Source organism: Callithrix jacchus, chromosome 9 (genome assembly GCF_049354715.1).
Source record: "Callithrix jacchus isolate 240 chromosome 9, calJac240_pri, whole genome shotgun sequence".
NCBI classification, from domain to species: Eukaryota; Metazoa; Chordata; class Mammalia; order Primates; family Cebidae; genus Callithrix; species Callithrix jacchus.
Window position 1 is genome coordinate 112,306,990 of NC_133510.1, and position 15,202 is coordinate 112,322,191.

Genomic DNA, 15,202 nt, shown 5'->3' on the forward strand with positions numbered 1-15,202 from the left:
CCTTGCTGGTGAGGAGTTGTGATCCCTTGTAGGAGGCGAGGTGTTCTGGTTTTGGGTGTTTTCCTCCTTTTTGCGCTGGTTTCTTCCCATCTTTGTGGATTTATCCACCTGTCGTCTGTGTAGTTGCTGATTTTCAGATGGGGTCTCTGAGTGGACGACCAGATTGTTGATGATGAAGTTATTTCTGTTTCTTAGTTTTCCTTCTAACAGACTGACCCCTCTGCTTTAGGACTGCTGAGGTCCACTCCAGGCCCTGCTTGCCTGGGGGTCACCTGCAGCAGCTGCAGAACAGTAAAGATTGCTCCCAGTTTCTTCTTCTGCTATCTTTGTCCCAGAATGATGCCCGCTAAATGTCAGTCTGATTAGTCCTTTATGAGGTGACTCTTTGGATATATGGGGGTCAGGGAGCTGCTTGAGGAGACAGTCTGTTCTTTATAGGAGCTCAAGTGCTAAGCTTTGAGCTCCATTGTTCATTCAGGTCTGCTAGGAAGGTACGTTTAAGTCTGCTGCAGCAGAACTCATAAACCCCCTTTTTTTCCCCAGGTGCTCTGTTCCAGGGGGTTAGGGGTTTATTTATGGTATCTGTTGTGTTACTGCCTTCCGCCCCCGCCCCCCCCCCCCGGCCTGTCCTGCCCAGCGAGGGAGCAGCCTAGTCACTGCCTCAGTGGAAGTTTTGCTGAGCCTCTGCTGTGGGTTCTGCCCTGCTGCTGGCTCTGCCCTGCTGCCATTTGTATTTCCCTGCAGTCCTGTTTATATGACTGTGGTTAGAACTGCCATGGCAATGTTGGCCCACCTCTGTAATGGCGGACTCTCTCTATTATGGCGGGTTGCCTCGGCAACAGCAGGCTGCATCAGCAATGGCAGACTACCTCCGTAGGGGTGGAGTACCTTGGTAATGGCTGACACCCCTCCCCCACAGAGCTGGGTCGTCCTGGTTTTAGCTGTGCTTGCCATGAAACTCTCAACCCCTAGTGTTTCCAATGGCTGTTTGTTTGTTTTTGTGGGCGTGGGACTTGCTGAGCCTGATCACCTGGTTCCCTGCCTCAGAGCCCCCTTTTTTTTAAGATGAATGGTTGACTCTCTCCCAGGTGTTCCAGTCACCTGCTGAAAGGGTGCCGGGATCTGTGTGATTTCCTGTGCAGCGACCCACTGCGCTGGCTGAAACAACGTGGCTGCCCGGGAATCTCCTGGCCTGCTTTATGTTTGAGTCCCGTTTAATCAGATGAATGGGCTAATCTGCCTTCCCAGATCTCAAATTGCCAGTTTAACAGGGCGACCAGACCAGTGTATTTTGTACGGAGAGCCGCTGCACTGCGGCACCAGCCAAAACAGCCACACCGGCAAAACAGCCGCTCTGGCGACCCATGGGGTTCCTCCACCTGGGAATCTCCTGGTCTGTGGGCAATAAAGATCCGTCTGGAAATATGGCGTCCACTCACCCTCTGTGCTTTCACTGGTAGCTGCAATCCTGAGCTGCTCCTAACAGCGCCATCTTCCTTCCGTTCTGTATCCATTTTCTTTAGTATTTGGATAGTGTTCTTCAAGAGAACAACTACTTCATACATGAAAATATCTTTAGGATATACCGCTCAGAGATGTGCCAGATCTTTGTTAGTAGAAATCAAATTTAAATGAATTACAAGCATAATTTTTTTTGAGACGTGGTCTCAGTCTGTCACATAGGCTGGAGTGCAGTGACGTGATCACAGCTCACTGCAGCCTCAACATCCCAGGCTCAAGTGATCCTCCAACCTCAGCCTCCCAAGAAGCCGGGACTATAGACATGCACCACCATGCCTGGCTAATTTTTATGTTTTTTGTAGAGACAGGGTTTCACCCTGTCACCCAGCCTGGTCTGGAGCTCCTGGCTTCAAGTGATCCACTTGTCTTGGCCTCCCAAAGTGCTGGGAATACAGGTGTGAGCCATTGTGCCCAGACATAAGTATAATTTTTTTAAAAAGATGTTGTATCTTCCTTTATTCAGTGATCATTGTATTTTGAACATGTGTATGTACATGAAATAATCTTTTTTAAAAATTCAGGTATAAAATACAGTGATGTGTATAGATTCAAAATGTACAACCTGATGAATTTCGTGTTTGTATGGGCTTGTGTAACCACCAGGCAGATCAGATATAGAGTGCCACAGCCCAGAAGATCAACTAGACATTTAACTTAGTCTTTGAGGTGAGGAGGAGAGAATTTAAAAGCATATGCTGGAGTCATTAAGACCTGTTTTGTTTGTTTGTTTTTTAAGATGGAGTCTCACTCTGTCTCCCAGGCTGGAATGCAGTGGCATGATCTCTGCTCACTACAACCTCTGCCTCCCAGATTCAAGCGATTCTTCTGCCTCAGCCTCCTGAGTAGCTAGGATTACAGGTGCCTGCCACCATGCCTGGCTAATTTTTTTTCTTTTTTCTTTTTTTTTGAGATAGAGTCTTGCTCTGTCCCCCAGGCTGAAGTGCAGTGGCACAATCTCAACTCACTGCAACCTCTGCCTCCCAGGTTCAAGTGTTTCTCCTGCCTCAGCCTCCCAAGTAGCTGGGACTACAGGGGCACACCACCACACCTGGCTATTTTTTTGTATTTTTAGGAGAGATGGGGTTTCACCATGTTAGCCAGGCTGGTCTCAAACTCCTGACCTCAGGCAATTCACCTTCCTTGGCCTCTCAAAGTGCTGGGATTACAGAATTGAGTCAGTGCACCTGCCCCAAGACCAACCGAATGCTCCTGCATTTGTGTTTCACCTGCTACAAGATGGGGTTATTGATATACCTACCATCCCGCTTTGTAAATGATGCTGTGAATTGTCTAGTGTAGTTTCTGGCCATGGTAAAGACTTAGTAAATGGTGGTGGCTTTATCAGACCTGTTGTAGAATGCTGAAGGATAGTAAATGAAATTGCATAGTGAATTAAGAATGGAAAAATAAATTGGGATATATTCACAAATGGAATAATATATCACCGTGCAGTGAATAATCTATAACTACATGCAGTGATGTAAGTAAATTACACAAATGTGAGTAATAGAAGTCAGACACAAAAGAGGATATACTGTGGCCGGGCACAGCGGCTCATGCCTGAACTTTGAGCACTTTAGGAGGCTGAGGCAGGCAGATCACCTGAGGTCAGAAGATCAAGACCAGCCTGGCCAACATGGTGAAACCCCGTCTCTACTAAAAATACAAAAGTTAGCCAGGTGTGGTGATACACTCTTATAGTTCCAGCTACTTGGGAGGCTGAGGCAGGAGAATTGCTTGAACCCACGAGGTGGAGGTTGCAGTGAGCCAAGATTGCGCCACTTCACTCCAGCCTGGTGACAGAGCAAGACTCCATCTCAAAAAGAAAAAAAAAAAGAGTACATGCTATATAATTCCATTCCTATGCAACGCATACAGCTAAGTAAAAACTAACTTATGCTGCTATATGTCCAGTTGCAACTGGAAAGGGCTCAAAGTAGGGGTTCTCAGGGACTGGTAATGAAAGCCCTGCTTCTTAATCTGGATGCTGGTTGCAAAGGCATGTTGTTTTCAAAAATTTACTGAGCCGTACACTTAGAATATATGTGCTGTCAATCTATATGATAGAGTCAAGTAAAAGTCATTTAAAAAAATCAAGAATCTGGCCAGGCGCAGTGGCTCACATCTGTAATCCCAGCACTTTGGGAGGCCAAGGCAGATGGATCACCTGAGGTCAGGAGTTCAAGACCAGCCTGGCCAACATGGTGAAACCCTGTCTCCACTAAAAATACAAAAAAACTTAGCCCGGAGTGGTGGCTCATGCCTATAATCCCAGCTACTAGGGAGGCTGAGGCAGGAGAATCACTTGAACTCAGGAGGCGAGGTTGCAATGAGCCAAGATCACACCATTGCACTCCAGCCTAGGCGACAGAGTAAAACTCCATCCCCCTCCCAAAAAAATCAAGAATCTGTAGAACCTGAAAACGGATGTTTCATGAGTATTTTAGTCTCTCAACATTATAAAAATGTAAGATATAAAATTGTTCTTAGTTACTTTACCTAGAAAAACAGGAGTTAATTTGTTATACAAATACATGTATTTCTGTGGTTCTTCAATACTTTTATTTCTCAGGGTTTATTGGAAGAAAGGATTTTTTTTTTTGAGACAGGGTCTCACTCTCTTGCCCAGGCTGTAGTCTAGTGGGTTAATTATAGGTCACTGCAGCCTCAAATTCCTGTACTCAAGCAGTCCTCCTACCTCAGCCTCCCAAGTAGCTGGGACTACAAAGGCACATGACACCACTCCCAGCCAGTTTTTTGTATTTTTTAAAAGACGGGGTCTGGCTGTGTTGCACAGACTAATCTCAAACTCCTGGCCTCAAATGATCCACCTGCCTCAGCCTCCCAAAGTACTAGGATTACAGATATGAGACACCATGCCTGGCCAAAGGATCTAATTTTAAAGAAATCTTGGTCTATACCCAGAAAATAAGTAACAAGACTTCCTGGGAGCCTCCCTGTGTGGTGACTCTTTGCTTCATATATTGGTGCCATTTTGTCTCAGTGAAGTAAAAAGTTCCATTCATGGCCTGGGTACAATGGTTCAGGCCTGTAACCTTACCAGCACTTTGGGAGCCGGAGGCAAGCAGATCACAAGGTCAGGAGTTCAAGATCAGCTTGGCCAACATGACGAAACCCCATCTCTACTAAAAATACAAAAATTAATCAGATATGGTGGCACATGCCTGTAATGCCAGCTACTCCGGAGGCTGAGGCAGGAGAATCGCTTAAACTCGGGGGGCAGAGGTTGCAGTGAACCGAGATCATGCCACTGTACTCCAGCCTGGGCGACAGAGCAAGACTCATCTGAAAAAAAGAAAGGAAAGTTCAACTCACGTATCTTTCTGTCTTGTAGCCGTAAGCTGGCTGGTCCAAAGGACCGAAAGGGGATTGGCTGGATGGAGTTCCGCCTCCTCCACTATGCAGGGGAGGTCACCTACTGCACTAAGGGTGAGTGGCCATGGGGTACAGGTGACAGCCATGTATGTGCCCAACTTGGAGTCTTACAATAAGTTCTGAGTCTATGGAAGAAATGGTGTACAGCCATCCCAAACATTCCCTAACCTCACATTCAAGCCGTTTGAAAAAGTCTAATTGTATTGTTTTATTATTTTTGTAAACAACCACTTTATTGAGATGCAATTCACATATCATACATTTACCGCATTTAAAAATGTGCAATTCAGTTATTTTTGGCATTAATATATTCAGAGTTGTGACATTACCACCATTCATTTTATTTTATTTATTTATTTTGAGACGGAGTTTCGCTCTTGTTACCCAGGCTGGAGTGCAATGGCACGATCTCGGCTCACTGCAACCTCCACCTCCTGGGTTCAGGCAATTCTCCTGACTCAGCCTCCTGAGTAGCTGGGATTACAGGCACGTGCCACCATGCCCAGCTAATTTTTTGTGTTTTTAGTAGAGACGGGGTTTCACCATGTTGACCAGGATGGTCTCGATCTCTTGACCTCTTGATCCACCCACCTCGGCCTCCCAAAGTGCTGGGATTACAGGCTTGAGCCACTGCACCCGGCCTATTTTATTTTTATTTTGAGAGGGAGTCTTGCTCTGTCACCCAGGCTGGAGTGCAGTGGCGCAATCTCAGCTCACTGCAACCTCCACCTTCTGGGTTCAAGCCATTCTTTTCCCTCAGCCTCCCAAGTAGCTGGGACTACAGGCACCCACCACCACACCAGGCTAATTTTTTTTTTTTTTTGTATTTTTAGTAGAAACAGGGTTTCACCATGTTGGCCAGGCTGGTCTGGAACTCCTGACCTCAAGTGAGCCACCCACCTCGACCTCCCAAAGTGGTGGGATTATATGAGTGAGCTACCACACCGAGCATTATTTTTACTTTAAAATAAGAGTATATTTCTAAGGGCTGGGCATGGTGGCTCACACCTGTAATCCCAGCACTTTGGGAGGCTGAGGCGGGTGGATTATGAGGTTAGGCGTTCGAGACCAGCCTGGCCAACATAGTGAAACCCTGTCTCTACTAAAAATACAAAAAATTAGCCGGGCATGGTGGCAGGCACCTGTAATGCCAGCTACTTGGGAGGCTGAAGCAGGAGAATTACCTGAACCTGGGAGGCAGCGGTTGCAGTGAACCGAGATCACGCCATTGCACTCCAGCTTGGGCAACAATGTAAGACTCTGTGTCAAAAAAAAATATGAAAAGAGTATATTTCTAAGAATCTTTTAAAAAGTACTAACACGTACAGGTATTCAGGGTTTTTTCTTTGAATGCAAAATGACACGAAGGTAAAAAATGTTTTTAATAGGATGAGTTTCTTTATACAGATAATCCCTTGATTTTTGTTTAAAGAATAAAGGTAATACATATGTAGAGCTAAAACCTGCTGACGGCACAGGAAGGAACAAAAGACAAAGTAAAATGCCTTTTACTCTGTATCTCCCTCGGCGGGGACCACAAGAATCAACGATTACTTGTAACTACTTCCAGGAAAAGAGAAAGGTTTTTTGCATTCACCTATGAATGTGAGAACACACACACATACACACACACATACACACACACATACACATACACACATACACACACATACACATACACACACATACACATATATACACATACACACACACATACACACACATACACACATACACACACATACACACACACACATACACACACACATACACACATACATACACACACATACACACACATACACATACACACATACACATACACACACATATACACACACACATACACATACACACATACACATACACACACATACACATACACTCACACATACACACACACGCACATACACGCACATACACACACATACACATACACATATACATACATACACACATACACACACATATACACACATACACACATACATACATACACACATACACATACACACAAACACACATACATACATGCACACATACACATACACTCACACACACATACACACACACACATACACACATACATACACACACATACACACACACACACACAATCACTCACTCTTCCTTGATCTTACTTTTTCCATGTAGAAACTCTTTGTTGGTAGGAGTTTTCCATGTGCTTGGTGCCAGGCAGATGGGTGGGGTGGACATCATGGATATGGAGATCTGATTCTTTTACCACCTGCTCTGAGTTTTTCTACTTCTTTGTAGCACCAGGAATTATGTCATGTGCATATTTGAGTTCTGGGATATTGCTGGTAGTAATCTCATGCTGTATTATCTGGTTTTCGTTTTCTGTGTGGGGAATGAAGCCAGCTTGCTTCTATGCCACCATTTTTTTCTTAAACACTTTTGATGCATGTCTTTTTTATTTTTATTTAATCATTTTTTTGAAAGAGGGTTTCACTCTGTTGCCTAGACAGGAGTGTAGCAGCACAATCGTGGCTCACTGCAGTCTTGACTTCCTGGGCTCAAGTGATCCTCCTACCTCAGCTCCCCAAGTAGCTGGGACTATAGGCATGTACCACCACATGCAGCTAAGTTTTTTAAAAAACAATTGTGTAGAGACAGGCTGGTCTCAAACTCACTATGTTGCCAAGGCTGATCTCAAATCCCTAGGCTCCAGCGATCCTCCCGCCTCAGCCTCCCAAAGTGCTGGGATTACAGGCATAAGACACCATGCTTGCCTGTCCCAATCCTTTTTTAAAACATCTGGTTTTGCCCTCATAATGCCATTTAGTTTCTAGTTTCTAGTGTAATTCATAACTGATTAAGTTTTAGGTAAACAGATAAGCCACGTTTTCAACCTGGAAATGACTTGTCTGTCTTTGTCTGAAGATGCTGTTGGGCCCCCACCAGCCGTGGTGCTTGAGTTTGTGGGTTTGTTTTTTCTCTGTAGTGGGGAATTTTCCCAGCTGGCTGTCCTTGAGGTTCAGTGTCCCCTCTGTTTCTGTATATTTAGTGTATGTGTGTTTATTTGCTATTGGACTAGGGCAGGTGTACAATAGTTAGTTCAAGGATTATGCATATTTATATGCTGGCTCATCAGGGTTGAGTATAGCATTTGTGCCATGAGTTCAGTTCTGAGGTCCCAGTTCTCACTGAGGGACATGTTACCCCCCAGGGATATGTGGCAATGTCTAGTATATTTGTCCATTCTTACATTGCTGTAAAGAACTACTGAGATTGGGCAATTTGTAGAGAAGAGAGGTTTAACTGACTCGAAGTTCTGTAGTCTGTGCAGGAAGCATGGCTTGGGAAGCCTCAGGAAACTTACCATCGTGGCGGAAGGTGGGGGGAAGCAAGCACATCTTACGTGGCTGGAGAAGGAGGAATAGAGTGAAAGGGGAGGTGCTACACACTTTTAAACAACCAGATATGGTGAGAACTATCATGAGAACATCGAGGGGGAAATCTGTCCCCATGATCCAGTCACCTTCCACCGGGCCCCTCTCCCAACGCTGGGGATTGCAATTTGTCTTGAGATTTGGGTGAGGGTACAGACCCAAACCATATAATCTAGAGATACATTTGGTTGCTGCAACTGCGGAGAGTGTTACTGGGATCTAGTGTAAATAGAGGCACGGGACAGCCCCCACCGCAAAGAATGATCCAGCCCTTGGCTGGGCGCAGTGGCTCATGCTTGTAATTCCAGCACTTTGGGAGGCCGAGGTGGGTGGATTACTTGAGGTCAGGAGTTCAAGACCAGCCTGGCCAACATGGTGAAACCCCATCTCTACTAAAAATACAAAAAATTAGCCAGGCACGGTGGCAGATGCTTGTAATCCCAGCTACTCTGGAGACTGAGGCAGGAGAATCAACTGAACCCAGGAGGCAGAGGTTACAGTGAGCTGAGATCCTGCCACGGCACTCCAGCCTGGGCAACAAGGCAAGACTCTGTCTCAAAAAAAAAAAAAAAAAAAAAGACCCAGGCCCAAATGTCCATAGTGCCAAGGCTGAGAAACTGTAATCTAATCCAAAGACGTTATTTTTCAGAATTTCCCTTTGCAATGAGTTGGGATGGAATTGTATTTTTAGGCAGAACCGTTGATTCAAAAAAATTTTATTCAATATTTTACAGGATTCTTGGAAAAAAACAATGATCTTCTTTACAGACATCTGAAAGAAGTAAGTCTGAAACTTAACTGTATGTGTTTCTGATGATTTTGAAATATTACCCATGCTAGTGATTTTGGTAGAATTTGCCTTCTGAATTTTTCTTTTCCATGTGTCGTGTTAGAACTCCAGCATATCATGGCCAGAACAGACATTTAAGATCCTCTGTGTGGACACTTCACTCAACAAACCATTCAGATGTGTGTGGTGCCTGCCCCTCCTGGGTACCAGCTCTGAACAGGACAGAGTTCTTGTTCTTATGGGGCTTACAGTCTGGAGTTGGGGAAGAGAGAATAAACATATACACAAATAAGTTATCTGTCAGTGAGAATACTACAAAGAGAATAAACAAGGAATTGTGGTTGAAGGTGACATTTTAAATTTAGGTGATTAATCACCCCCTCAGAGGTAACTTTGAGCTAAAATGTGAATGAGAATGCTTTTGGCCATACAAGGATCAGAAGTTATTCCACATAGAAGGACAAGCATGTACAAAGGTCCTGTGGCCTGGAAGAGGAGAAATGTCAGCAGAGGGGACTGAGAGCTTAGCTGGGGCAGGTCCACAGGGGAAGTAGAGATTTCGTTCTGGTGTCATGAGAATATACTGAGGCGACATGATCTGAGGATGAGGAAGCTGAGACCCAGACAGGTCACAACTTTCACAAGGCATGAGGTGGGGGCTGGAGACAGTATTAGCCCCCAGGGCTGCCAATGGAATTCCCAATCTCTTTGCCTTTCCATATATCTCATCAATCTGAAAAATGCTGCTGCTGCTGCTGCTGCTGTTTTTGAGACACGGTCTCCCTCTGTCACCCAGGCTGGAGTGCAGTGGCACCGTCATAGCCCACTGTGGCCTCAGCCTCCTGGGCTCAAGTGATCCTCCTGCCTCAGTCTGTGTACCTGGGACTTCAGACACACACCACCACACCCAACTGATTTTTTTTTTTTTTTTTTTTGTAGAGACAGGGTTTTGCTGTGGTTGCCCAGGCTGGTCTTGAACTCCTGGCCTCAAGTGATCCTCCCATCTCACCCTCCCAAAGCGCTGGGATTGCAGGCATGAGCCACCGCGCCATGCCTAAAACCTTAATTTTTTTAAGGCCCTTATTTTGTATTAAAATACTTAACTGTTTTATACAAAATTAGATTATATTAGCTTGTTTTATAAAAAGCTTAAACCTAAAGGTAACACTTTCAAGTGAGCAGGTGAACAGTCACCTCAGGAGTTTTTTCTGCCTTCCTGGACTTTCTCTACCACTCTGGGACTGCTTATCTCAACCTTTTCGGACTCAGGGTAGACGAGCAACTCCTAACTTTGGATCCACCAGACAGTCACTCTCTTGGTCTGAGTCCCAGTCCAGCCCCTTCCCTGCTGGGGATTTTGTGGCCAATTTCCCCATGGGTGAAGTGGGCCTGCTGATGTCCTCCTCATGCAGTAGCGGTGAAGAACACGGGAGTAGAAGTGTCTGGTTGACAAATGGAGACAGCGTTTCTCCAACAGCTTCCCCTCTAGGGGTCACGACCATCAGCTTCACAAACCAATCCACGGAGAGGACATCACACAGAAAGAATCTCCGAATCTCTCCCCTCACCAACCAGGGCAGGATGGAACACTTCTAATTGTTTTCTTTACTGTTGGAAGATTGTTCTTCCGTATCACTGTAGTTTAGAACGGCAATGGGTTAAACAACAAAAAAATTCAATTAAAAAAACTGGGAGGCCAGGCTCAGTGGTTCACACCTGTAATCCCAGGACTTTGGGAGGCCGAGGTGGGTGGATCGCTTGAGCCCAACCTGGATGACATGGCGAAACCCCATCCCTACCAAAAAAAATGACCTAGGTGTGGTGGCGTGCTCCTGTAGTCCCAGCTACTTGGGAGGCTGAGGTGGAAGGATTGCTTGAGCCCAGAAGGGAGAAGTGCAATGAGCTGTGACCACACCACCGCACTCCAGCCTGAACGACAGAGTGAGACCCTGTCTCAAAAAAAAAGGAAAAAAATCTTTTTAAGTCATGGCAAAACATACATAACAAAATTGAGCATTTTAATCATTTTATTTATTTGTTCTTTTTGAGACAGTCTTGCTCTGTCACCCAGACTGGAGTGCAGTGGTGTGATTTCAACTCACTGCAACCTCTGCCTCTCAGGTTCAAGCAATTCTGCCTCAGCCTCCCCAGTAGCTGGGATTACAGGCGGGCACCACCATGCTGGGATACTTTTTTTGTGTGTTTTTAGTAGAGATGGAGTTTCCCCATGTTGATCAGGCTGGTCGCGAACTCCTGACTTCAGATGATCCATCCGCCTTGGCCTCCCAAAGTCCTGGGATTACAGGCATGAGCCAATGCGCCCGGCCGCATTTTAGTCATTTTAAAATGTACAATTCAAAAGTGTTGATTAGATTTACACTGTTGTGTGGTTAATCTCCAGAACTGTTTGCATCATGTAAGACTGAAACTCAGTCTCCACTAAACAACTACTCTCTCTTCCCCCTCCCAGCAGCCCCCGGAAATACCATCTACTTTCTACCTCTAGGAACTTGACTCCTCTAGGGACCTTATATGAGTGGAATCAGTGTCTGTCTTTTTGCGACTGGCTTATTGCACTTAGCATAATAAGCATAATACTTGTTTCACTTAGCATAAGTTTCATTCATGTTGTGGAATATGTCAGAACCACCCATTTGAAGGCTGAATACTATTCCATGCTACGTATATAGGGAAAATATTATTTTTCTTGGTAGAGAATTCAATTTTAAAAGAATTAAGGACTTTTGGTCATGTGGATTATTTTTAAAATACATGCACAGGGGAGAAATCAAGCAGTACAAAAGCTAGTGCCCTGGGCCCCATGTCGGCAAGTCTCTCTCCCGGGAGCTAGCTGCCCTCACTTTTGTATTGTGGGACCTTCCAGGGACCACACAGTGTGTGTATGTGTGTCTCTTTTTTTCTGTTTCTCTTTGCACAATAATGGCGCACTGTGTGTGGGGGTCTGCATCTTGCTTTTTTCACGTAACACCGTTATCTTGAAGGTCATTCTTTTTTTTCTTTTTGAGACAGGGTCTCTGTCACTCAGGCTGGAGTGCAGTGGCGCAATCATAGTTCACTGCAGCCTCAACCTCGAAGGCTCAAGTGATCCTCCCACCTCAGCCTCCTGAGTAGCTGGGACCATAGGCGAGCACCCCTACACCTGGATTTTTTTTTTTTTTGGTAGAGACAAGGTTTTGCTATGTGGCCAGGCTGGTCTCAAACTCCTGGGCTCAAGCCATCTTCCTGCCTCAGCCTCCCCAAATACTGGGATTGCAAACCTAAGCCCTAGCATTCCCGGCCTAGGATCATTCCTTTTTTTTTTTTCCACACAGAAAACTTTTTGTTTTCTTTTTTATTATTATTATACTTTAAGTTCTGGGGTACATGTGCAAAATGTGCAGGATTGTTACATAGGTATACATGTGCCATGGTGGTTTGCGGCACCCATCAACCCGTCATCTACATTAGGTATTTTTCCTAATGCTCTCCTTCCCCTAGACCCCTACCCCCTGACAGGCCCTAGTATGTGATGTTCCCCTCCCTGTGTCCCTGTGTTCTCATTGTTCAACATCCACTTATGAGTGAGAACATGTAGTGTTTGATTTTCTGTTCCTGTGTTAATTTGCTGAGAATGATGGTTTCCAGCTTCATCCATGTTCCTGCAAAGGACATTCTCTCTTCCTTTTTATGGCTGCATAGTATTCCATGGTGTATATATGCCACATTTTTTAATCCAGTCTATCATTGACGGGCATTTGGGTTGGTTCCAAGTCTTTGCTATTGTGAACAGTGCCACAGTGAACATACATGTGCATGTGTCTTTATAATAAAGTGATTTATAATCCTTTGGGTATATATCCAGTAATGGGATATCTGGGTCAAATGGTATTTCTGTTTCTAGATCCTTGAGGCATCGCCACACTGTCTTCCATATGGTTGAACAGATATATACTCCCCAACAGTGTAAAAGCGTTCCCATTTCCCCACATCCTCTCCATCATCTGTTGTCTCTTGATTTTTTAATGATCGCCCTTCTTGGGATCATTCTGAAAGGGGCAGTTTATTCTGAAGCAGCTGCACTAAACCAGGGACAATTTTTGCTTTATCATGTCTGAGAAAAACCAGCTGGCCTCAGCAAGTAGCCAAAGCAGTGGACAAAGGATGTGAACACGGTCTTCCGTATTTGATTGTGTCGTTCCCCTTTCTTGACATCAGGAATGTCTGCAAGCGTTCAAGAAGCAGATGGCTCTGTTGCTTCGCATGCACTTCCGTGAGCTGTCCCGACGGCCCTGTAGTGTTTGATGAAACAGTGAATGTGAATGTGGTGCTCATTTCTCTTCACTTACAGGTGCTGTGCAAGTCCAAGAATGTTATCCTGAGGGAATGCTTCCTGCTGGCCGAGCTAGAAAACCGGAGGAGGCCCCCAACAGTGAGTGGGAAAATTCCCATGCAAAATTGGAAAGGGAACAAAAATTCCCCAGAGGATGAGATGACCACCAGCTACCTACACTGTTTAAGCCACCTTCCCCTTTTCTGGAAGTGTTATTCTCTAACAGATTCTACTAAATGTATGCATCTGTAATCTCACACCTGTAATCCCAGCACTTTTGGAGGCTGAGGCAGGAGGATCACTTGAGGCCAGGAGTTCAGGACCAGACTGGGCAACATAATGAGACCCTGTCTCTGCAATAAAAATTAAAACAAATCAGTGAGACAAAATTTGGGTACATTAAGGCCGAGTGCAGTGGCTCACGCCTGTAATCCCAGCACTTTGGGAGGCTGAGGCAGGTAGATCACAAGGTCAGGAGATTGAGACCAGCCTGTCCAAGATGGTGAAACCCCATCTCTACTAAAAACACAAAAAGTAGCTGGGCATGATGGCAGGCACCTGTAATCCCAGCTACTTGGGAGGCTGAGGAAACAGAATCGCTTGAACCTGGGAAGCAGAGGTTGCAATGAACCAAGATTGTGCCACTGCACTCCAGCCTGGCAACAGAGTGAGACTCCATCTAGGGAAAAAAAAAACCCAAAACTTGGATGCATTAATAACATAAAGAAAGAAAAAATAAATTAGCGAGGTGCAGTGGTGTGCATCTATAGTCCCAGCTATTTTGGGAGGCTGAGGCAGGAGGATCCCTTGAACCCAGGCGTCTGAAGTTACAGTGAGCCATGATTATGCCACTACACTCCAGACTAGGTGGCAGAGCAAGACCCTGTCTCTTAAAAAATCACTTGGAACGTGGCTTATAATATATATATTAACTTCGAATGTGATATTCATGTTCCAAGTTTAGCGTCAGTTTGTTCGCGTGTAGGCATTCATTGAGCAGCTCCTACTATGTATACGTGGCAGGCACTGTGCCAGGTACAGGGTTGTAGCAATAACAAGCCAGATGAGGTCCCTGCCCTCAAGGGACTTACGAGCTAATGGGAGAGGGTATAGGAAAATACCATCAAATAAAGAAAGAACTTGGGCCGGGCGTGGTGGCTCACACCAGCACTTTGGGAGGCTGAGGCGGGTGGATCACAAGGTCAGGAATTTAAGACAAGCCTAGCCAAGATGGTGAAACCCGGTGTCTATTAAAAATACAGAAATTAGCCAAGCCTCGTGGCAGGTGCCTGTAATCCCAGCCACTTGGGAGGCTGAGGCAGAGAACTGCTTGAACCTGGGAGGAGGTAGAGGTTGCATTGAGCCAAGATTGTGCCACTGCACTCCAGCCTGGGCGAGAGAGCGCGACTCAGTCTCAAAAAAGAAAGAAAGTTAGAAAGAACTTATAATAATGCCAGCATCATGAAGGACGCATGTCAACAAAGAAACACAAAGGAAGGTGGCGGAGGGCGGCAGGCCCGGGGCAGCACTGGTTCCTGCCGGGCGCTCACCACGTCTTTGCCAAGCAAGTGACGCATCCTAGACAGATGCTGGTCCAGCTTCCACGTGACCAGACCAAGTTTGGGTTCCTCAGGTCAGGACATCCAAAGCCACCTCTCAGTGGGCCAAAGGGCCACTAGGAGGACAACCTGTCACTAGTTCAGCTCTACAGGGCTGGTACCTTGAGCCCTGGCCAGGCTTCTCTGTATTCAC

At 45.6% G+C, this 15,202-nt stretch overlaps 1 protein-coding gene across 1 annotated transcript in view; it reads left to right on the forward strand.

Moving 5' to 3' along the window:
* Positions 1-15,202, forward strand: part of MYO1H (myosin IH) — a 148,592-nt gene that overhangs the window by 111,294 nt on the left and 22,096 nt on the right. The window contains exons 18-20 of the mRNA XM_078338167.1: positions 4,877-4,971; positions 9,065-9,111; positions 13,469-13,549. Coding sequence (XP_078194293.1) covers positions 4,877-4,971; positions 9,065-9,111; positions 13,469-13,549 — 223 coding nt within the window. The remainder of the gene's footprint in view (positions 1-4,876; positions 4,972-9,064; positions 9,112-13,468; positions 13,550-15,202) is intronic.